General features: G+C 39.1%; 1 protein-coding gene across 2 annotated transcripts in view; it reads left to right on the top strand.

The window, feature by feature from the left end:
* Window positions 1–23,858, top strand: part of SPECC1L (sperm antigen with calponin homology and coiled-coil domains 1 like) — a 140,917-nt gene that overhangs the window by 25,176 nt on the left and 91,883 nt on the right. For both annotated transcript variants that reach the window (XM_049619114.1, XM_049619113.1), the window contains exon 2: window positions 8,134–8,323. In XM_049619114.1, the coding sequence (XP_049475071.1) occupies window positions 8,171–8,323 (153 nt within the window). In that variant the 5' untranslated portion in view covers window positions 8,134–8,170. The remainder of the gene's footprint in view (window positions 1–8,133; window positions 8,324–23,858) is intronic.

The following is a 23,858-nucleotide window of genomic DNA, read 5'->3' on the forward strand; positions in this document are numbered from 1 at the left end:
GGGTTGCACTGACAATCTATTTGCGGTTTGCCTTCCTGTGTCAGATGAAGGCCAGGGTTTGGTCCACTGGGCCCTTCCCCACCAGTCCTCATTTTGATATTTTGGTATTCTAGCCACATCCAGTTCTTAAGAGTCCTTCAAGTGAGCCCAAGCTTTCTCGCACCTCTGGGAGGTGTGTGCCTCACACTGGTTCCCCAGAGGCAGAACCGAGGACTGCCTTGTATATATACTTACCTTGTTTTTTTGGTAAAATTTATGAAGGATTGGGTCTTCACTATTTATGTATCTTGTTTCTTCCACTAAACTGTGAGCTCCTTGAAAGTGGGTATTTTTGTCTTAATTATCTTTATGTGTCCATTTATTTATGCCTTGTCTGACTAGTGTCCTAGAGAATTGGCATTTCCCATGGCACAAAGTAAGTATTCACTGAATGTTGAGTAAACAATGACTTGCTTCATAACTTTTAGTAGTCAGTCTCCTCCAACAGTAGATGCTTGTACCTAGAAGATTTTTTGTCAGTGATGCTTCATGCAGGATTTCCTATAAATGGTCTCCAAGATATTTTTCCATTTTTAGGAGTCTGTGGTTTGATTTTTTTTTTTTTTTTTTAAGTAATCTCTGTACCCAAATTGGGGCTGGAACTCACGACCCTGAGACCGAGAGTCAAATGCTCCACTGACTGAGCCAGACAGGTGCCCCTGTGGTTTGATTTTTAAGTAGTATTTTATCTACCATATCTGGCAGGTAAGAGATGGTGCTTTATTTGTTTTCCTCAGTAGGTTTTAATTATGTGATCTCGTAGATGTAAAGGAAGCTCAAGCTTCCTGTATGGCTGTGCATGTGTAATTAGCTTTAGGCAGGGCTCCTGGAGCTGTAAATCCTGTTCTGGGGAGCCCATACTTGGGCTAGGACATCCTGGTGAGAGTTCTGGCCACCCAGATTGCAGCCCTCTAAATGCAGGGTTATTTCTGAAAAAATGAGGGCAGCTGTGTCTCTGCCCATGCCTAACAAATAATTATTTTAAATGAAAAAATAGCAGCTTAGAATTTTACTTTTATAGCTGTAACTTAATATATACTGATTTAGAACTGGTGATACATTTTCTGCTCTAAAAAATCTATAGATTTTATATTAAATAACATGACAGTACCTTCAAAATGAAAAAAAAAATGTGGTCAGGAATACCAACACTGACCCATAGGACAAGTAGATAAATTTAGAAGGTGCAGATTGAGCAGTGTAGTTTTAGTGTTGTAACATTTTGTTCATATCTTATGAAATATTTGTTCAGATCAAAACTGCACATTCCTGGAGTGCCTGGGTGGTTCAGTCGGTTAAGCGTCCAACTTCGGCTCAGGTCATGATCTCTCAGTTCATGGGTTCGAGCCCTGGGTCTGTGCTCACAACTCAGAGCCTAGAGCCTGTTTAGAATTCTGTGTCTCCCTCTCTCTCTGCCGCACCCCACTTTGCACTCTGTCTTTGTCTCTCAAAAATGAATAAATGTTAAAAAAAAAACAAAAAAACAAAAAAAAACCACTGCACATTCCTGATGAGGTTTTTGGGTATGGTTGCACTGGGGACCATATGGGGTGGTGGGCAGGGTGTGGGGTTTGGATTCAGACTACCGCCACTTAAGAATAGTTGACCCAGGGAGAGTTACACTCTCTGAGCCTCTGTCAAGGCCTGTGTGGGCTCTTTTGAAGATTCAGTGAACTGTACTGGGTACCGCACAGCTGGGACATGATGCCTGCCCCTTTGCTGGGCGGGGAGGGGGGTGGCGGAAGGGCACGGCTCAAGGCCTTCAGTGCCTTTCCCTATTTTGGGAGCAGTGCGTCAATTTTGATGTTTTTAAGAAATATTGTTTGAGAAAGATATCTAACATACTTCATGGATTTATTGTAGTTTGAGATTATTCTTAGTATATATAGAGAGACAGGATTCATACTGTTACTACCGTGAGGAGGGCTGCTTTTTAGTCCCCCTGAACCTTGACTTCTCTGGATGAGAGGTGGGTGCTGACATGACGCCCTGAACAGAATTGGGGAAGGGATAGTAGTTACTTACATACACCACACCACCCCTTTTTTAAACTTCCAGGCACTTGAAGTGCTGTGAACTGTGCTGGTCCTTTCCCTCCATTCTGTAATCTCTCCTATGCTCAAGGGACTCTAGAGGCTCTCTAGGGAGGGTAGTGATTCCCCCTTCTTAACCAGGTAGGGGCCAAGGTCTACTGATGAATTATAATCTGTTTTTGAAGACTTTTGTCCTTAGATAGGGGTTGTTTTAGAAAATCATGGAAGCTTTTTTGGTTGTCTCAATGGTTGGTGGTTGCTGTTGAAATTTAGTAGGTAGGGGCCATGGAATTCTAGACTCAATGAAGTGTCCATTCCATAGAACCAAACTTTTCCTGTGATCTGCCACAACTTTGGAATATCTTGCTGAATAATTTACATAGATAGAAAAAAAATGCTTATGACTGAGCCTAGAATCTAATTCGATTTTACACAAAGAAGGCATTTTTTAAGTGTAGTTTTGGAACTACACTTCCTGGAATTTTCCAGGAATGCAGTTACTGTAGACATTGAGGAGAAATTGTTTTGTTCTCAGCTTTACCAAGTTTATTATTCAGGGTTCTCCAGAGGAACAGAACCAGTAAGATCTACACACACACACACACACACAGATTTTCTTTTTAAGTTTTTTTTTTTTTAATGTTTTATTGATTTTTGAGAGAGAGAGGCAGTTTGAGAGGGGGACAGAGGATTGGAAGCCTGCTCTGCGCTAACAGCAGCGAGCCTGATGTGGGACTCAAACACATAAACCGTGAGATCATGACATGGCCTGAGCTGAAGTCGGATGCTCAACCAACTGAGCCACCCTAGGTGCTCCCCCAAAATAGATTTATTACAAGGAGTTGGCTCACATGATCATGGAGCTGAGAAGTATCAGGATCTGCAGTCAGCAAGCTGGAGACCCAGGAGAGCCAACAGTGTAAGTTCTGGTCCAAGTCTGAAGGCCTGAGAACCAAGAGAGCTGATGGTGTAAATTCTAGTCTGAAAGTTGGTGGGCTTGAGAGCCAAGAAGATACAGTTTTTCAAGTTGGAGTCCAAAGACAGGAAAAGACCAACATCCCAACTCAAGGAGTCAGGAAACTAAATTTAAATGTTAATCTCTTTCAGAAACATCCTTACACCCAGGATAATTTGACCAAAAGTTTATGCACTCTGTGGTGTAGTCAGTTGGCATATAAAATTGACTATCACACTAAATGTGGTTCATCCTCTTAGAAAATCACATTATTATTATTATTGTTATTATTATTTTAATGTTTGTTTATTAGAGAGAGAAAGAGAGACAGAACACGAGTGGGGGAGGGGAGAGAGAGAGAGACACACAGAATCAGAAGTAGGCTCCAGGCTCTGAGCTGTCAGCACAGATGCAGGACTCAAACCTATGAACCCTGAGATCATGACCTGAGCCGAAGTCAGATACTCAACCGGTTAAGCCACCCAGGTGTCCCGAAAATCATATTATTGATAGTATGCATGATAGATGGCATGGTATCTCAGTTGTAGTACCACCACAGGCCCAAGTCAAGACTATTTGCAGTTGTCAAATTCAGTGATTTAACTTAGAGGTGTGATTTCTGACTGTTTTGTTCCTAGCATAGTATTGCTTGAACATTCACATATTGAAATTCACATTTATTTTATTACAGAATACTTCTATTTTTTATTTTTATAAAAGTTTTAGGAGCGTCTGGGTGGTTCAGTTGGTTAAGCGTCCGACTTCGGCTCAGGTCATGATCTCACAGTTGGTGGGTTCAAGCCCCGTGTCAGGCTCTGTGCTGATAGCTCAGAGCCTGGAGCCTGCTTCAGATTCTGTCTCCCTCTCTCTCCGCCCCTCCCCCACTCATGCTTGCTCTCTCTCTCTCTCTCTCTCTCTCTCTCACACACACACACACACACACACACAAATAAATAATAAAACATTTTTTAAAAAGTTGTATTTGCCACATATGTCTTTAGAAAGCATCTGTATGTATATAATAAATAGGTTAGCTTTGGATTTCACTCAGTAGTAAAGGGTATTTACATATTTATTATAGAAAGGGAGCTTTGGGTCCAATGTGGGTGAGAACCACTGGTCTAAGTTCTCCTAAGATCTCAAGCTGCCAGGCGCCTGGACCAGTTATGTATCTCAGCATCTTTAAAGCTTTTGGCTGTGCTGCTTGCCTCATCTCAGATGTTTGCAAGACTGTAGTCCTTTTCTTTATCTTATTGGGTATTTTACAGTGTTGGGATTTACTTTCTAGAAGTCCTTGTTTGATTTTTATTAGGTTTTTAATTTTTTTTAAGATTTTATTTTTAAGTAATCTCTATACCCAATGTGGGACTCAAACTCAGAACCCTAACATCAAGAGTCTCATGCTCTTCCCTGAGCTAGCCAGGAGCCCCAGGGTTTGTTTTGTTTTTGTAACAGCTTTATTGAGATATAATTCATATTTCTGTACAATTCCCCCATTTAAAAACTGAATGTCTAGAATGTTTCGTCCCCCAAAAGAAGCCTTGTGTCCATTTGCAGTCAGTATCCATTTCCGCTACCCTAGCCTCTGATGACCTCTTATCTACTTTCTGTCTCTATGAATTTGCCTATTCTGGACAGTTTGTATAAATGGAATCATATATACGTGATCTTTGTGTCTGGTTTCTTTCACCTGGTATAATGATTTCAGGGTTCATCCATGTTATACTTTCTGTTGGTAGTTCATTTTTTTTTTTTTAAGTTTTATTTATTTATTTTTGAGAGAGAGAGGGAAAGGGAGAATGAGTGGAGGAGGCGCAGAGAGAGAGAATCCCAAGCAGGCTCTGCTGATAATGTGGAGCCTGATGCAGGGCTCGAACCCAGGAACCATGACGACATGACCTGAGCTGAAACCAATAGTCAAATGCTCAGCTGCCTGAGCCACCCAGGTACCCTGGTAGTGGTAGTTCATTTCTTTTTTATGCCGAAATAATACTCCATTTAATAGGTATGCCATATTTGCTTTATCTTTCACCAGTTGATAGACATTTGGAATTGAAACAAAAAGTTATTTTGTATGTAGAAAGCATGTAAATAGGACTAATGATAGTAATATGTATCCAGTAACAAATACATGCTGATAATGAAAAGTAATCTAAATGCTCTATTATCGTTTAATTTGGGAGAATTTTTTGAGGTTGTTTGGGTTGTTTCCAGTTTGTGGCTATTATGAATAATCTTTCTATGGACATTTGTACGTAAGTTTGTGTGTGGACAAATGTTTTTATTTCTCTTGGGTATAAACCCAGGAATAGAATTGCTGGATTGTATGGTAACTCTGTGTTTAACCATTTGAAATGGAACTGCTAGACTCTTTTCCAAAGCAGCTGCATCATTTTATGCTGCATGTGAAGGTTTTAATTACTGCACATTCTTTCCAACATTTGTTACCATCTATCTTTTTGATTATAGCCTTCCTAGTGGGTCAAAAGTGGTAATTCATTAGGTTTTAGGTGATAGTAGCAGGAAAGGGACAGTCTGTTACATTGTCCATTTTGGTAGCTACCACGTACCTTTAAGTTTAAATTGGTTAAAATGAAACTTAAAATTAAGTTCCTCAGTCACACTAGCCACATTTCAAGTGCTCAGTAGCCACAAGTGGCCAGTGGTTACTATGTTGGACAGCACAAATACACATAGAACATTTTCATCATTGCAGTAGGTTCTGTTGGGTGCTGCCTGTCTAGGAGAAGTTAATTTGGCAGGAGTTGGACAAGTAGGCAGAGAATGGCAGAGGGTCTGAGTGGTGTAGAAAAGGGGTGCAGGCATGGAATTTGGAGAAGAAAAGAACAAAACTCCAGGGAGCCATATGCAAGATATGAGACTTAGAAAAGAGCAGGTAAGGGGCGCATGGGTGGCTCAGTCGGTTAAGTGTCTGGCTCTTAGTTTTGGCTCAGGTCAGGATCTCCTGGCTTTGTGGGTTTGAGCCCTGCATTGGGCCCTGTGCTGGCAGCGTGGAGCCTTCTTAGGATTCTCTCTGTCCCTCTCCCTCTGCCCCCACCCCACTCATGCTGTCTCTGTCTCTCTACCCCCACCCCAAAACAGAAAAACAACAACAACAAAAAAACAAAAAACAAAAACAAAAAAAAACCCAAACAGGTAAACAAGAGAAAGTGAAAAGTTGAAGGAAAGCCTCTTGGGGACTTGATTGTTTTCCACAGTACTCTGAGTTAGTGATGGACCCAGTGTCATTCCTTGCTGGTTGGCAGGGGGAAGCTACTTGAATCTATCTTGGTCAGTTTCAGTATCCTCTGGGAAGGTGTAGGAGATAGATGGTGGAGCTGAACTGTAGGGAGTACTTCCACTGGGCAGATTACTCAAATGGAATAGAAAGTAGAAAGCTAAACCGTTAAAAAAAAAAAAAGGTGGATAATTTGATCATTACTGTATACAATATTTTCTATAAGGAATAACCAGGAAGTTGGAGGAAGGGTAGGCAGCAGAGTCTCTGAGGTGTCGCTGTGTTTTGGTTGCTGTTAATAACAGTGCCTTTTTCTCAAAGGCCTTATCATGTTGAGGGTGGAGCAGAGCCCCCTTCACCCTGTCTCACTGCTCCTGCCACCAAACCAGTTGGTACAGTTTGTATTATGTCAAGGCAAGATAAATCTGGAGTGTTCGAGCTCAGTCTAGGTAAAGTATTCATTAAGGCTATTGGAAAGAGCCTTTTCTTTTCCAAAGGTTCTTCTGTAAGTTTATTTTTATTAGGGTGTAGAAATCTTCATAGAATAGAATAGCCTCTTTTTGTGCTGATTATAGTGTCTCAGAGTCACCATACACAAACTTTCTTACATTCAAGTAGGCTTTCATTTTGTAAATTGTATTGCTCTACCCAGCCTGGTCCATGGCATCTTTCCAAACATGCTTTACTGTAGGGATTGCTTTTCTAGCTTAGTTAATAAAAATATATTTAAAGGTTTATCTGGGTGCAGTTTTGTGTGCTGCCAGTGTTATTCTAAGTCCTCTAAGCTGTGAAATCAGGTATGAGCCATTAGGTGGTAGACTTGCCACATTCCTTACAGGTAATATAGATGCCCTTGTTTTCTGAACCAAAAAATTGAGATTTATATTCTTTTTTTCCCAAAGGTTTTTTTTTTTAAGTTTATTTATTTATTTTGAGAGAGAGTGCACAAGTGGGAGAGGGGCAGAGAGCGGGAGAGAATCCCAAGCAGGCACTGCACTGTCAGTGAAGAGGGCTCAAACTTACAAACCATGAGATTGTGACCTGATGCTTAACCACTTGAGCCACTCAGGTGCCTCAAGGTTTATGTTACGATAAAGACTTTTTTAAATGTTTATTTATTTTTGAGAGAGAGAGAGAGAGTGCACACAAGTGGGGGAGGGGCAAAGAGAGAGAGAGGGAGACAGTATCCAAAGCAGACTCCAGGCTCTGAGCTATCAGCACAGAGCCTGACACAGGGCCCAAACCCATGAACCTCGAGATCATGACCTGAGCTGAAGTCAGATGCTTAACTGACTGAGCCACCCAGGTACCCCCTGTACTCCCCCCTCCAATAAGGAATTTTGATGCTACCTCTGGATAAAAGAGAGAAGCTGAGAAATATATTTAGATACTGAATGTTGGAGTTTCTGGGAAGTTCTCCTGGCTTCTATGAGGCTATCACAGCAAGTATTTGAAATTAAGACTATGCTGGATAATTTGGAAAATACGATCACCCTCAGATACATGTAAAATGGCTAATTCTCAAATGGCAGGTTGATTATTGCTTCATTAAATGCCAAAGATAATGTATGCTGTGTTGTATTTAGCCAGTTCCATTAGAGATCTAGGATATTCTTTTTAATGACTGAACTGAAATGCACAAAATAGTTTCAAGCTAGTAATATTCAAGGAGGATGCCTTAAACATGGGGTGCATTCTGATTAAGTCTAAGACCTTTTCAGCTTTTTCTTTTCTGCATCAACATCGAGCTTTCAAACAGTTTTATTTATCTTTTTATTTATTTATTTATAATAAAATTTTTCAGAAACAAATTTCTACAGAGTTTTCTTCCAGTTGTGTTCTCAGTATAGTGCCATTTCTTTTCACAGATTTGCTTGTAAATGCATCACAAAGAGGCAGCCCAGAATGAAGAAAGCAAGCAGGAGTGTCGGCTCAGTGCCTAAAGTGTCTGGGATAAGCAAAACACAAACAGTAGAAAAAACTAAACCTGAAAACAGCTCTTCAGCATCTACAGGAGGCAAACTCGTAAAACCTGGAACAACAGCATCATTGTCAAAGGTATTAAAATGTGGCAGTGTTTGAATATGTGATGGATTTTAGGAGGAGTGAATCTTAAAATGTTTGATTTATTAAATAAACATTATTTAGGGTTTGCCTTCTGCGAACCTCTGGGAACACACAGCCTTTGAAGAGTTCACAGTGTGGTATACTTGGTGTGTTTGGTCTGACTTTATGAATGAAACCAAATAGTAGGCTTATTGTGAAACAAATCACTGAGCACTTGCCTTGTGCAAGGCTCTTGTGCTGGTGTGAGCTGGAGGTAGAGTCTGCCTTCAAGGAGCTTGTGGTGTAACGGGTGGAGGTTGTCATATACAAACATAACTAAAATTCACGCAAAAAATTCAGATACCCGGGAGAGCAGGAAAGCGGTGTAAGCATTTCAGGAAAACATTGTTTCCAGCCAAAGAAGGTTTTATGAAAAGAGCATGTGTGCCAGGTCTTAAAAGATGACCAGCAATAACATTCCTGGAACCCCTAGATTGGATTTTTTATTTCCAGTCTTACCCCCTTGCACACCGTAAACTGTTACTCTTTTTCTGACAGCTAATCCTGTATTAATCCCGTTAAAATTGGGTAATATTTATTTAGTTAGAGCATAACTCGTTTTTCTTACATTCTTTTTGAGGCTGGTTTAGTTCTTGTTGGTACAGGATAGTGGCTATGGGCTTCAATAGCAGACGGACCCAGGCTTTGTATGCATGTGCTTCACGGCGTCCTCATAGTCAGGATGAAAGGAGGAATGTATGGAAGTGGTTAGCACAGAATCTGGCACATGGCAAGTGCTTTGAAAATGACAGGTAGTAGCATTTTTATTGATTACCTCTAGAAATTTTTACCAGCTCAGGACTGATTTCTGAAAATAATAGTCTTCTTTGGGTGTTCTCAGTGTCTCGGTTGATTTGGACCATCCAAGGGACAAGATGACTCCAGACCATTTTTCTGCTGGTCAAATCTTAGATCCATTGCAGAGATCCACACAGTCTTCTAGTCTTTCTTCGTGCAGAATCTACTTATTTGTTCTTTGCTTGTTTGCCCTGGGAATTTTGTGTTTTGAGTAAAAACTTTGACTCTATGGAGAAAACCTGGAGAGGGTTTCTGCTAGTCTGATAGGGAGAAACCAAGCACTGCTTGAAACATGATCTGTTTAAAAGCCTTTTGTCCAGGCAGGGCTTTGATAGATTGTGGCTTAATTATTTTAAGAAGCATCTCATGGGAACAGCAGATGAGGGAATTCCTTATATGTATTGAAAGATCTAGCTGGGAATGCTGGTTTTTCTATTCCAGGGTTGTCAAAACTAAACCCAGACATACTCCACCTGCCCCCAGATTTCTTCCTTGCTACAGCTTTGATGAGCTGCTGGGTGTCATCCTATGGCTACCAGGAATAGACCTTTGTCCTACTTCCGTTAGTCTGAATCAGGATCCTGAATTGCTTCCTTGGTGGCAGTGCTGTCACTCTTTTGTGTAAGATAGCTGGCATTTTCTGACCTAACAGGTTACTTAGTTGCTAGGGTTGTCTTCAGAGCAGAGTGTCTTTGTGACTGGGTGACCTTTTATTTACGTGACTGGAAGAACAGGTTGAAACATTGGCATTGGATATGTTCTGCTTTCCTTCTGTTGCCTCCCCATCAGTGGCAAGCAGAGTTTTTGAAGGTTCACTATGGAGTGTGCCCTGAGGAGGCATTTCAGATCTTCTGAGGTCTGTATCTGGAGTTGGTGGTAGTTTGGTTTTGAACAGTGAGTACTTTTTTATTGTAAAGCAAAAACAACTGTATTCCTGCTCTGTGCCAGCACATGGCCAGCTGTCCATAGCTGTGGCTCTCCTTTGTTGGCTCTTTTAAGTAGGGGGTGTGTGGAGTGGGAAGGGTCTCAGAAGAGGTGAAACTGTTTGGGAACACTTTATCCAGACTGAAGCAATTGCTTTTACTTAAGAAAGGAGAAGAAAAATGTCACTGAATAGAAATTGAAGAAGACACAGAAGGAAAGAAAGAAATAGTGAAAATGAACAGAAAAATTGAAAATTTCAGATCAAAAGGGTTTGGAGACCCCACAAAATTAAGTGTTATTTTATTTTCCTAATTTTTCATACTTCACTGTGCTTCTCTACTGGCATTTGGATACTTCCCACAACTTGAATTCCTGTAACTGGGTTGGAGCATTGATGATTAACCAGATGAATGAAGCTGTTGGCTTTTGATCATGTAGACACCATGTACACATACTCACCCACTCATGTGGGCACCCACATATGTGTCTCTGTCATTGCACAGTGTTCAACACTTTTCTTATAGTGGCAGGGCCTGGGGACGTTTCTTTACCTCTCATTTCAAATATTGTTTGGGGCTAGATTTAGTTAAGGTGGAGGAGAAAGGACCTTTTTTGACTAGAGCACCTCACTGCTGATTGGAACTTTTGTAAATATAAAATACAACACTACTGCTGTTCCTAGGTTTTTAAATTAATTAATTATTATTATTATTATTTTTTTTTGAGAGACAGAGAGTGCATGGGGGAGGGGCAGAGAGAGAGGGAGACACAGAATCTGAAGCAGGCTCCAGGCTCCTAGCTGTCGGCACAGAGCCCGACGCAGGGCTTGAACTCATGAACCTATGAGATCATGACCTACGCCAAAATCAGATGCTTAACTGACTGAGCCACCCACTGTTCCTAGTTTTGAGGAAATTATTCCCATTCTTGTGAGTAGCTATGACGTCTGGTTTGGAGCCTTTGTATGACTAATTCTTTGTCACAGTGAGCGGAGAGGATGATTTGGTCTCCTATGTGCCTGCACTTTCCAGGTTTCACACACTGCTCAGGTGTTCATGGTTAATCCTTGTAGTAGAAGTAATATACTTTTTTACTGTCCCAAGAATACATTTTTCTAAAGGTTAATAGATAAGTAGTAAATTGTAGTTACTTCAGTTAGAATCTGTCTAAATAATTGATGACTGTGATGATTATGATTATTTGTGATCATACACCTTTTCGGTATAAAAATTAGTTAACCGTGTGATTGAACAATCCACCTCTGAAACTTGAAAGGCAAAATTTAAAAACTAAACTTAAATTTTGAGTTGGTGATGCAGACCATGAAACGTGGACTTTACCTTGAGAAGCATGTATACATTAGTTGTATTGTTTCATTATTTGTATCTGGAAGGGTTTTTTTTAAACATTCTTTTTAAAAAAATTTTTCACTGGTGCACCTGAGTGGCTCAGTCGGTTAAGCATCCAACTTCAGCTCAGTTCATGATCTCACAGTTTGTGAGTTCGAGCCCCACATCAGGCTCTGTGCTGACAGCTCAGAGCCTGGACCCTGCTTTGGATTCTGTGTTTCCCCCTCTCTCTGCCCCTCCCTGGCTCATGCTTTGTCTCTCTCTGTCTCTCAAAAATAAATAAATGTTAAAAAAATGAAAATTTTTTTATTCTTTTTTTTTTTTTTTTTTTATTAAGTAAACTCTATACCCAACATGAGGCTTGAATTTATGACCCTGAGATCAAGAGTTGGATGTTCTACCAATTGAACCAGCCAGGTGCGCCTGTATCTAGAAGTTTTCTATCAAATGATATTTTTGTATCTGTTATTAAAAAATAGGCTAAAAATCTCTTCCCTCCATCAATTTTATTTTTTGGCCTGTTGTTAATGGTGGGGGAGGGTGGAGTTTACATGTGGAAATGCACATGCATTTGCAGAATTGTGTTAACAAAAATTGAAATAGGGAAAAATATCAGCCTGCAGTAGCTTCATGTAAAAGGAAGTTGGTGAGTACAGAGTTGTTTTTTGTTTTTAATTTTTTAAGTTTCTTTTCTTTCTTTATTTTTTTAGTAATCTCTACACCCAACATAGGGCTCAAGCTCACAACCCCACCTGAGATCAAGTGTTGCATGCTCTTCTGACTGAGCCAGCCAAGCATCCCTGTTTTTAGTTTTTTGATGAAGTATACACCCAGAACACAAAAGCACTTGTGTTCAGTGTAGTGAATCACCACAAAGCAAATATACTCTGCAGCCACCACTAGGTCAAGGAACAGAGCAGACTTATATCACAGTGGCTCCCCACATGTCCCCTCTTAATTTCTGCCCTTTCTAGAAGTAACTACCATCCTAACTTCTAGCTCCAGAGGTTATTTTTGCTAATGTTTTTTAAGATTTTTATTTTTAAGTAATCTCTACACCCAACATGGGGCTCGAACTTAGAACCCTGAGATCAAGAGTTGCATGCTCTACCAACTATGCCAACCAGGTGTCTGAATTTTGCTAATTTTTTATCTTTACATAGGTATAATTGTACACTCTGTTCTTTTCTGTGTCTGTATGATTTCCTTAACTCAGTGTTACCATCACTTTGCTTATCCATATAGTTATAACAGCAGTTCTGTCTTCATTGCAGATTACTAATCCATGGAATGACTATGTCACTCATCTGTTCTGTTGTTGATGGACATCTGGAGTTTCCCTTTTGTGGCTACTAAGAACAGTATTGTTAGGAACATTTAAAAAAAAATTTTTTTTAATGTTTATTTTTGAGCAAGAGGGACAGAGTGTGAGCGGGGGGAGGGCAAAGAGAGAGAGAGACACACAGAATCCAAAGCAGGCTCCAGGCTCTGAGCTGTCAGCACAGAGCCTGATTCGGGGCCCAAACTCATGAACCGTGAGATCATCACTTGAGCCGAAGTCAGACACCTAATTGACTGAGCCACCCAGGTGCCCCAGGAACATTCTTATTCATGTCTTTTAGTCCACATGTACAGCCATTTCTGTTGGCTCTGTAACTAGGAGTGAAACTATGAGGTCATAGGGTGCATAATGTTCAGCTTTCTTGGATATAGGGCCAGATCATTTCCCATTTTACACTGCTGGTGGCTCCACATTCTCACCTGCACTTAAGTCACTCTCCATTTTAACCATTCAGGTGTATGTAGAGGGATTCCAAAGTGGCTTCAGTTTGCATTTGCATTATTATCAGTGGGATTAAGCACATTTTTGTATCTTACTTTTATGTGTTTAGTGGACAGTTAGATATCTTATTTGTGAAGTGCTTCTTAAAATCACTTGCCCATTTTTTTTACTATGTTGTCTCTCTTTTTTAACTCTTTTTTTTTTTTTTGTAGTAAAACACATTTACCGTCTTAACCATTTTTAAGTGTACGGTTCAGTACTATTAAGTACATTCACATTGAGCAACTGTTCCCACCATCCATCTCCAGAACTTTTTCATCTTGCAAAACTGAAACTCTGTCTCCATTAATCAACAACTCCCCATTCCCCCTCCCCAGCCTCTGGCAACTACCTTCTGTCTCTTTGAATCCGACTATGTAAGTACTTCATATGAGTGGAATCATATTTGTCTTTTTGCCACTGGCTGATTTCACTTAGCATAATGTTCTCAGAGTTCATCCACATGGTAGCATGTATCAGAATTTCCTTTTTAAAGGTTTAATAGTATTCTACTGTATGTATATACCACATTTTGTTTATCCATTCTTCCATCAATGGACACTTTGGTTGTTTCTGTGTGGACTTTTGGCTGTTGTAAATAATAGCTGTGAAATTGTGTGAGAAAATATCTCTTAGAGGCCCTGCTTTCAGTTTTTGGGGGATATATTCAGAAGTGGAATTTCTGGGTCATATGATAATTATATTTTTAATTTTTTGAGGAGCCTCCATACTGTTTTCCACAGCAGCTCTACCATTTTACATTCCCATCAAGGAATTCTCTTCCCAATAAGTGTTTTAATTTTCCCATGTCCTCACCACACTTTTTTTTTCTTTAATAGTAACCACTGAAATGGATATTAAGTGGTGTAGTGTGTCTTTTTTGTACTGATTTATAGTTCTTTGGCTATTCTAGATGTGAGTCCTTTGTCATTTATATGTCTTGCACATATGTCCTCCCACTCTGTGCCTTTTCTTTCTCTTTCTTTAATGGTATCTTTTGATAAATGGAAGTTCTTAATTTTAATATAGTCCAGTTTGTTAATTTTTTCTTTATAGTTAGGGATGTGTGGTGTGTATGTGTGTGTGTTTATGGAATGTTTCGTCATCCCAAGGTCAGGAAGAGAGTCTCCTGTATTTTTTCAAGAGTATTATTATTATTATTATTATTTTTAATTTATTTTGAGAGGGAGAGAGACTATGCACATGTGTGCACATGAGCAGGAGAGGGGTAGAGAGAGAGGGAAAGAGAGAATCCCAAGTAGGCTCTGCGCCTTCAGCACAGAGCCCTATGTGGGACTTGAACTCACAAACTGTGGGATTGTGACCTGAGCCAAAATTGAGAGTCAGATGCTTAACTACTGAGCCACCCAGGCGCCCCCCTACATGTTAACCTCTTATCATGGCTGGTCATTTTCCCTTTACACGTGTACTACATACATATATAATTTTTTCTTGAACTTGAAAGTGTAAATTGTAGAGATAATGCTTCTTTACTGCTGGATATTTCAGTGTGCATTTCCCAAAAAACAAGGATATTTTCTCTTGTAACCAGAGTATAGTTACTAGATCTGGAAGTGAACATTGATAAAATGCTAGTATCTCATCTATAGACTTTAATTAAATTTCACCAATTGTGCCAATGTCCATTTTAGCAAAAAAGACGAACATTTTTTTCTGGTCCAGCTTTCAGTCTAGGACAGTGAATTACAGTTAGTTGTCATGCTCTCCAAATTCTTCTTAAATCTAGAATAGTTCCTCAGTTTTTGTCTTTTATGACCTTGACATTGCAGAAGAATGTAGGCCAGTTTATTTGGTAGACTATCTTCCAAATTTAGGTTTCTCATGTTTCTTCGTGATTAGGTTGAGGATATGCACTTTTGGCAGAAGTCCTACAGAAGCCACATGTCCTTGGCATAGCATTTCCAGAAGTACATGCTGTCAATCTGTTCCATTCCTGGTGATATTAACTTAATTTGATTAGGGTGGTGTCTGGTTTTTTCCACTATCAGGTTACCATGTTTCCTTTTGTTAATTAATAAAGTATCTTATCAAAAACACTTGGGAGATTTTATAAATACCCTCTTTGTCATCAAACTTTCACACCCTAACTAGCAATTTTTGGTAATTCTTTCCAGAATCTGTTATTAGTATGATTTTTGCCAAGTGGTAGTTTTTTAATTCCATCATTCTTTCTACATTTAGTAGTTGCATATTAGTGTGGAATAATGGACTGTTTATTCAGTGGGCTGTCAATGGTTAGCATGATTTATTTTGATGCTCAGATTGTCCCCTTCAAGCTGGCTCCTATGTTCTTTTGACATGTTCCTGTTCTTTTTTGAACAGCCTCTTAATTTCTGATGTAAGTTTTCTTTTTTTTTTCTTCAGTATATGAAGTTTATTGTCAAATTGGTTTCCATACAACACCCAGTGCTCATCCCAAAAGGTGCTCTCCTCAATACCCATCACCCACCCTCGCCTCCCTCCCACCCCCCATTAACCCTCAGTTTGTTCTCAGTTTTTAAGAGTCTCTTATGCTTTGGCTCTCTTCCACTCTAACCCCCGTTTTTTTTTTCCTTCCCCTCCCCCATGGGTTTCTGTTAAGTTTCTCAGGATCCACATAAGAGTGAAACCATATGGTATCTGTCTTTCTCTGTATGGCTTATTTCACTTAGCATCACACTCTCCAGTTCCATCCAGGTTGCTACAAAAGGCCATATTTCATTCTTTCTCATTGCCACGTAGTATTCCATTGTGTATATAAACCACAATTTCTTTATCCATTCATCAGCTGATGGACATTTAGGCTCTTTCCATAATTTGGCTATTGTTGAGAGTGCTGCTATAAACATTGGGGTACAAGTGCCCCTATGCATCAGTACTCCTGTATCCCTTGGGTAAATTCCTAGCAGTGCTATTGCTGGGTCATAGGGTAGGTCTATTTTTAATTTTCTGAGGAACCTCCACACTGTTTTCCAGAGTGGCTGCACCAATTTGCATTCCCACCAACAGTGCAAGAGGGTTCCCATTTCTCCACATCCTCGCCAGCATCTATAGTCTCCTGATTTGTTCATTTTGGCCACTCTGACTGGCGTGAGGTGATATCTGAGTGTGGTTTTGATTTGTATTTCCGTGATGAGGAGCGACGTTGAGCATCTTTTCATGTGCCTGTTTGCCATCCGGATGTCTTCTTTAGAGAAGTGTCTATTCATGTTTTCTGCCCATTTATTCACTGGGTTATTTGTTTTTCGGGTGTGGAGTTTGGTGAGCTCTTTATAGATTTTGGATACTAGCCCTTTGTCTGATATGTCATTTGCAAATATCTTTTCCCATTCCGTTGGTTGCCTTCTGGTTTTGTTGATTGTTTCCTTTGTTGTGCAGAAGCTTTTTATCGTCATAAGGTCCCAGTAGTTCATTTTTGCTTTTAATTCCCTTGCCTTTGGGGATGTGTCAAGTAAGAAATTGCTACGGCTGAGGTCAGAGAGGTCTTTTCCTGCTTTCTCTTCTAGGGTTTTGATGGTTTCCTGTCTCACATTCAGGTCCTTTGTCCATTTTGAGTTTATTTTTGTGAATGGTGTGAGAAAGTGGTCTAGTTTCAATCTTCTGCATGTTGTTGTCCAGTTCTCCCAGCACCATTTGTTAAAGAGACTGTCTTTTTTCCATTGGATGTTCTTTCCTGCTTTGTCAAAGATGAGTTGGCCTTACGTTTGTGGGTCTAGTTCTGGGGTTTCTATTCTATTCCATTGGTCTATGTGTCTGTTTTTGTGCCAATACCATGCTCTCTTGATGATGACAGCTTTGTAGTAGAGGCTAAAGTCTGGGATTGTGATGCCTCCCCCTTTGGTCTTCTTCAAAATTACTTTGGCTTTTCGGGGCCTTTTGTGGTTCCATATGAATTTTAGGATTGCTTGTTCTAGTTTCGAGAAGAATGCTGGTGCAATTTTGATTGGGATTGCATTGAATGTGTAGATAGCTTTGGGTAGTATTGACATTTTGACAATATTTATTCTTCCAACCCATGAGCACGGAATGTTTTTCCATTTCTTTATATCTTCTTCAATTTCCTTCATAAGCTTTCTATAGTTTTCAGCATACAGATCTTTTACATCTTTGGTTAGATTTATTCCTAGGTATTTTATGCTTCTTGGTGCAGTTGTGAATGGGATCAGTTTCTTTATTTGTCTTTCTGTTGCTTCATTATTAGTGTATAAGAATGCAACTGATTTCTGTACATTGATTTTGTATCCTGCAACTTTGCTAAATTCATGTATCAGTTCTAGCAGACTTCTGGTGGAGTCTGTCGGATTTTCCACGTATAATATCATGTCATCTGCAAAAAGTGAAAGCTTAACTTCATCTTTGCCAATTTTGATGCCTTTGATTTCCTTTTGTTGTCTGATTGTTGATGCTAGAACTTCCAACACTATGTTAAACAACAGCGGTGAGAGTGGACATCCTGACATGATAAGTTTTCTATTTCTCCAGCCCCAGCCCTATAGTCAGTCAGCCTTTTCTCCAAAGAGGACTTGTTCCTTTTAGTAGAGGATGGAACTTAAAGCCTTTGGAAATGAGGTGTGCTCTTGCTTTTGAGTGTATGGTTTTTAAGCCTGCTTAGTAGACAAGAGAGGAAACATACACACACACACACATCTGTATCAATTTTCATATCTGTTTCTCTCCATATATTGAAAACCTATGAGGGGCGCCTGGATGGCTTAGTTGGGTGGCCAAATTCATCTCAGGTCATGATCTCGCGGTCCATGGGTTTGAGTCCCGAGTCAGGTAATGTGCTGACAACTCCGAGCCTGGAGCCTACTTCTGCTTCTGTGTCTCCCTCTCTGCCCCTCCCCTGCTCTCTCTCTCTCTTTTTTTTCTCTCTCTCTCAAAAATAAACATTAAAAAAAAAAAAGCCTATGAGTTCACACTGTTACTTCCAAATCCAGTTGACATACATACAATGTTTAGAGTAGCCTTTTCACTTTATGTAATCGTAATCCCAATCTCTTGACAGTGAAAGACCTGGTTTTCATTATCTATATTTACTTATTTTCTAAATCCTAGTTAGAGAATTGCCCACCCATGCCACTGCCAAAAACAAATCTACTAGCTAGAGTTCAAAATGTATACTTTTTAGTGGTTAGCTTGAGAGTTTGAGGATTTATGGTCAAAATACTGTTTTCAGAAGATATTTGGATTCTTCCCCTGCCCCCTACCCCGTGTGACTATGTCATTTATTTGAAATGCAGTTTGGTCTATTTGTTCCTATTGTGTTCCGTTTTAGGGGAAACCTTAAACCCTTGTTTATTTAATTTTAATTTACTGCCAGCATGTGAAACACTACCACAGTTCAATTCTACATGTCAGAACTAGGACAAGATGTGAAAAGTGTCCCTCTCCTCCCCGATTCCTTCTTACTCTGTCCCCACCTGTCCCTAGGAGGTTAAGAGTCTGGTTGGGTTTTTGTTTTTATCCTTCCTGTGTTCCTTTTGCACAAATGATCAGATACATGTATATTTATTTTTTTATTTCCCCTTTGTTACCCAAAAGTTGCCATAATTAGATCTACTTCTGCCCATTTTCTTTTTTTCACCTAATATATTCTAGAAATCTCTTTATACCAATTTATGGCAGCCTTTCTCATTCTGTTTAATGTGTCTTTGTATGGATGTACTACAGTTTTTTCAGCTAGTGTCCTATGTATGGACATTCAAAGTGTTTCCAGTGTTTTGCAGTTAAAAACAATGCTGCATTGACTAACCTTATGTGTATGTATTTTTGTATTATTGGAGGTATGTCTTCGGGTGAAATTCCTAGAGGTGGGATTGCTGGGCACAAGGTAAATGCATATGTAGTTCTGTTAGACATTGCTGGGTTCCTTTCATAAGGCCACATCCAGCTGTGTTCTCACCAGCAACCTGTGAGTGTGCCTGTTTCCCCACATCCTTCCCAAAGGAACGTGGCATAACTCTTCATTTTTGCCAGTCTCTTAGGTGAGATGTGGTGTCTTAATGTTGTTTAATTTACATTTCTCCTATTGTGAGTTAGACTGGTTATATCTTTTGTATTGTGTCTGTATTCATTATATGTGATAGTTCATTTTGGTCACCTTTCTATGTGTCTTTTACCCCTTTATTGCTAAGAGTTCTTTTTGTATTAAGGATATTAGCTGTTTATTTGTGAGGTGTTGCAGATATACTCTCCCCGTTTCTCATTTTTTAAAATTTTGCTTACGATGATATTTGTGTATCATACACAGGATTAAATTTTTTTTTAAGATTTTAATTTTTATAGACTTAGGTTTATCAATTCTTTGTTTTATCATTCAGGATTTTGAGTCATAGAAAACCTTGGGACTTATTTTTGATTTGGTGTGAAATAGGGCTTACTCATTTTTGTAGGGGTTTTTTTGTGTGTGTGTGAATATACTATTAACCTAGTACTATTTATTGAAAAACCCATTTTTTTTTCCTGTACTCTTTCTTTGGTCATAAAACAGGTATCTATATAAGCAGTTTCTTTTGGGATTCTTTTGTGTTCCACTGGTTTATTCATGTGCCATTACTCTACTATCATAGTTAATGTGATAATTGCAGAATTTTTGACTTGGTTCTCTGAGGTATGTTGAACTCCACCATTAACCAAAGACAAATAGTAAACAGAAGTGTGTTTGATTAAGCCACTTTTCACATGACTGTGTAGGGTTGTCTTCAGATGTAATTTTTATGAAAGAAAACATATTTAACTTATGGAGAAAGAAAAAAATACCTCAAAGATACATATTTATATATTATATATATATAATATATATAAATATATATATTTGTATATTATATATATATTTAACTTTTATTAACAGAATATAAAAGGTGATTTGAAAACATAAGAGTGTGTTGAGTTTATATACTGACTAATGGATGAGGGGCAAATTGACAGGAAGGAAGTAGAACTTAATTTGCAGATTTTTTTTGTATCATAGTTGATGATCAATTTCATAAACAGGAACTAGTCTTAAAGAATATGAGCAATCCTTTATGATTAATGCAATATCCTCCTTCCTTCTTACATAACCAGATTTTTCATAATGTGACAACTCTAAATTACCAAAGCTTAATTAGTTTAATTCATTTAAATTAAAACATTAATCTTTTTCTACCTCTTTTTTAGTGAGACTGACCTACCTAATGGTATTATATTGTAACTTTTATAATTGAATGATGAGAACAGAATCTACTCCACTAACATTTAGAACAGGAAGAGACTTTAGAGATTAATAATTTGTGAGCCATTTTGATTTATTGAAATGAATTTATTATGATTATCTAAGAGTAAGCTTGGCTCCAGATAGACAATAATATTAAATCGGTTGGTTAACTTGTGCTTTCACCTTCATGGGACAAAACTTTTAGTTCTTTTATTAAAAAGTAGTTTTTCATAGGTGCTGGTGAGGATGTGGAGAAACGGGAACCCTCTTGCACTGTTGGTGGGAATGCAAATTGGTGCAGCCGCTCTAGAAAACAATGTGGAGGTTCCTCAAAAAATTAAAAATAGAACTACCCTATGACCCAGCAATAGCACTGCTAGGAATTTACCCAAGGGATACAGGAGTGCTGATGCATAGGGGCACACGTACCCCAATGTTTATAGCAGTGTTTTCAACAATAGCCAGATTATGGAAAGAGCCTAAATGTCCACGAACTGATGAATGGATAAAGAAGATGTGGTTTATATACACAATGGAATGCTACTTGGCAATGAGAAAGAATGAAATCTGGCCACTTGTAGCAATGTGGATGGAACTGGAAGGTATTGTGCTAAGTGAAGTAAGTCAGTCAGAGAAAGATATCATATGTTTTCACTCATATGTGGATCTTGAGAAACTTAACAGAAGACCATGGGGGAAGGGGAGGGGAAAAAATTAGTTATGAACAGAGAGGGAAGGAGGCAAACCACAAGAGACTCTTAAATACAGAGAACAAACTGAGGGTGGATGTGGGGGGTGGGTGAGAGGAGAAAATGGGTGATGGGCACTGAAGAGGGCACTTGATGGGATGAGCACCGTGTGTTGTATGTAAGCTGATTTGACAATAAATTATATTTAAAAAAAGGTAGTTTTTCTTTTTTCACAGATTTTTAACTCCTCTATGTTCTTTCTAGAAATAAATTTTTTTTCATTCTTTTTTTTAAGTAATAATTTTATACCCAATCTCATTATCCAGAGTGCTTATTTTGTTTTTTTTAATTGAAGTATAGTTTATGTCTGTTTTCTTTTTACTTTATTTTATTTTAGTTTTAGTTTTATTTTTTAAAATTTACATCCAAATTAGTTAGCATATAGTACAGCAATGATTTCAGGAGTATATTCCTTAATGCCCCTTACCCATTTAGCCCATCCCCCCTCCCACAATCCCTCCAGTAACCCTCTGTTGTTCTCCATATTTAAGAGTCCCTTATGTTTTGTTCCCCTCCCTGTTTTTATATTATTTTTATTTCCCTTCCCTTATGTTCATTTGTTTTGTCTCTTAAAGTCCTCATATGAGTGAAGTCATATGATATTTGTCTTTCTGACTAATTTCGCTTAGCGTAATACCCTCTAGTTCCATCCACATAGTTGCAATTGGCAAGATTTCATTCTTTTTGATTGCTGACTAATACTCCATTGTATATATATACACCACATCTTCTTTAAAAAAAATTTTTTTTTTTAATGTTTATTTATTTTTGAGAGAGACAGAGACAGAATGCGAGTGGGTTAGGGGCAGAGAGAGAGGGAGACACAGAAGCAGAAGCAGGCTCCAGGCTCTGAGCACAGAACCCGACGCGGGGCTCGAACTCACAAGCTGTGAGATCATGACCTGAGCGGAAGTCGGACACTCAACCGACTGAACCACCCAGGTGCCCCTATACCACATTTTCTTTATTCATCCATCGATGGACATTTGGGCCCTTTCCATACTTTGGCTATTGTTGATAGTGCTGCTGTAGTAAACATTGGGGTGCATATGTCCCTTCAAAACAGCATACCTGTGTCCCTTGGATAAATACTTAGTAGTGCAATTGCCGGGTCGTAGGGTAGTTCTATTTTTAATTTTTTGAGGAACCTCCATACTGTTTTCCAGAGTGGCTGCACCAGCTTGCATTCCCACCAACAATGCAAAAGAGATCTTCTTTCTCTGCATCCTCGCCAACATCTGTTGTTGCCTGAGTTGTTAATGTTAGCCATTCTGACAGGTGTAAGGTGGTACCTCATTGTGGTTTTGATTTGAATTTCCCTGATGATGAGTGATGTTGAGCTTTTTTCATGTGTCGGTTGGACATCTGTATGTCTTCCTTGGAGAAGTGTCTATTCATGCCTTTTGCCCATTTCTTCACTGGATTATCTGTTTTTTGGGTGTTGAGTTTGATAAGTTCTTTATAGATTTTGGATACTTACCCTTTATCTGATATGTCGTTTGCAAATATCTTCTCCCATTCTGTCAGTTGCCTTTTAGTTTTGCTGATTGTTTCCTTTGCTGTGCAGGTTTTTATTTTGATGAGGTCCCAGTACATTTTTGCCTTTGTTTCCCTTGCCTCTGGGGACGTGTTGAGTTAGAAGTTGCTGCGGCCACCTGTTTTCTTTGTAAAAAGCTCATATTTTTTTCAGTCGTCTTTATAAAATATAAATAAATTAATACAAAGGGTCTTTCTCAAGTAGTATGATCATTTAGACTGACTAACCCTCACTCTAACCATAAACTCTCTAGTTTTTTATATATTACCTCGGCTTTAAAAAAACTTTCAGGGGCGCCTGGGTGGCTCAGTCGGTTAAGCGTCCGACTTCAGCTCAGGTCACAATCTCGCGGTCCGTGAGTTCGAGCCCCGCATCGGGCTCTGGGCTGATGGCTCAGAGCCTGGAGCCTGCTTCCGATTCTGTGTCTCCCTCTCTCTCTGCCCCTCCCCCGTTCATGCTCTGTCTCTCTCTGTCTCAAAAATAAATGTTAAAAAAAAAAATTTTTTAACAAACAAAAAAAACCTTTCAATTTTGGCTTAAATTAGACTACTAAAAAATTAGATCAGATAAGAAAACTAAATTTCCAAATAATGGCTCCATCACTTTACATCCATGATTTACTATAAAGCAATGAATATTATATCGGATTCTCAGTGGTTTTTCTCTCTAGAAATTGCAGGATGGCATTTTCTTTGGTATTACAGAACTTTACTGGGAGCCCATGTGATAGTGCTCAGATGATCCCTGTTCGTAAGTCACGTCCTATCTGAAAGTAATAAAGAGTATGTCTTCACTTTTTCCACTCCCCCACTGACTGTGGCACATGTGGGCACACAGTCGGCTTCCATAAAGTTTTTGATTATATATATAATTTTTAAATTAAATTAAATTTTATTTTATTTTATTTTTATTTGAGAGAGCATGCCACTTAGGGAGAGGGGCAGAGGGAGAGAGAGAGAGAGAGAGAGAGAAAGAGAGAGAATCTCAAGCAGGGTCCATGCTTAGCATGGAGCCCGACACAGGGCTCAAATCCCTTACCCCCAGGATCGCAACCTGAGCTGTTATCAAGGGTTGACACTCAACTGACTGAGTCGCCCACGCACCCCATTA

This window comes from Panthera uncia, assembly GCF_023721935.1.
Source record: "Panthera uncia isolate 11264 chromosome D3 unlocalized genomic scaffold, Puncia_PCG_1.0 HiC_scaffold_8, whole genome shotgun sequence".
Classification (NCBI taxonomy): domain Eukaryota; kingdom Metazoa; phylum Chordata; class Mammalia; order Carnivora; family Felidae; genus Panthera; species Panthera uncia.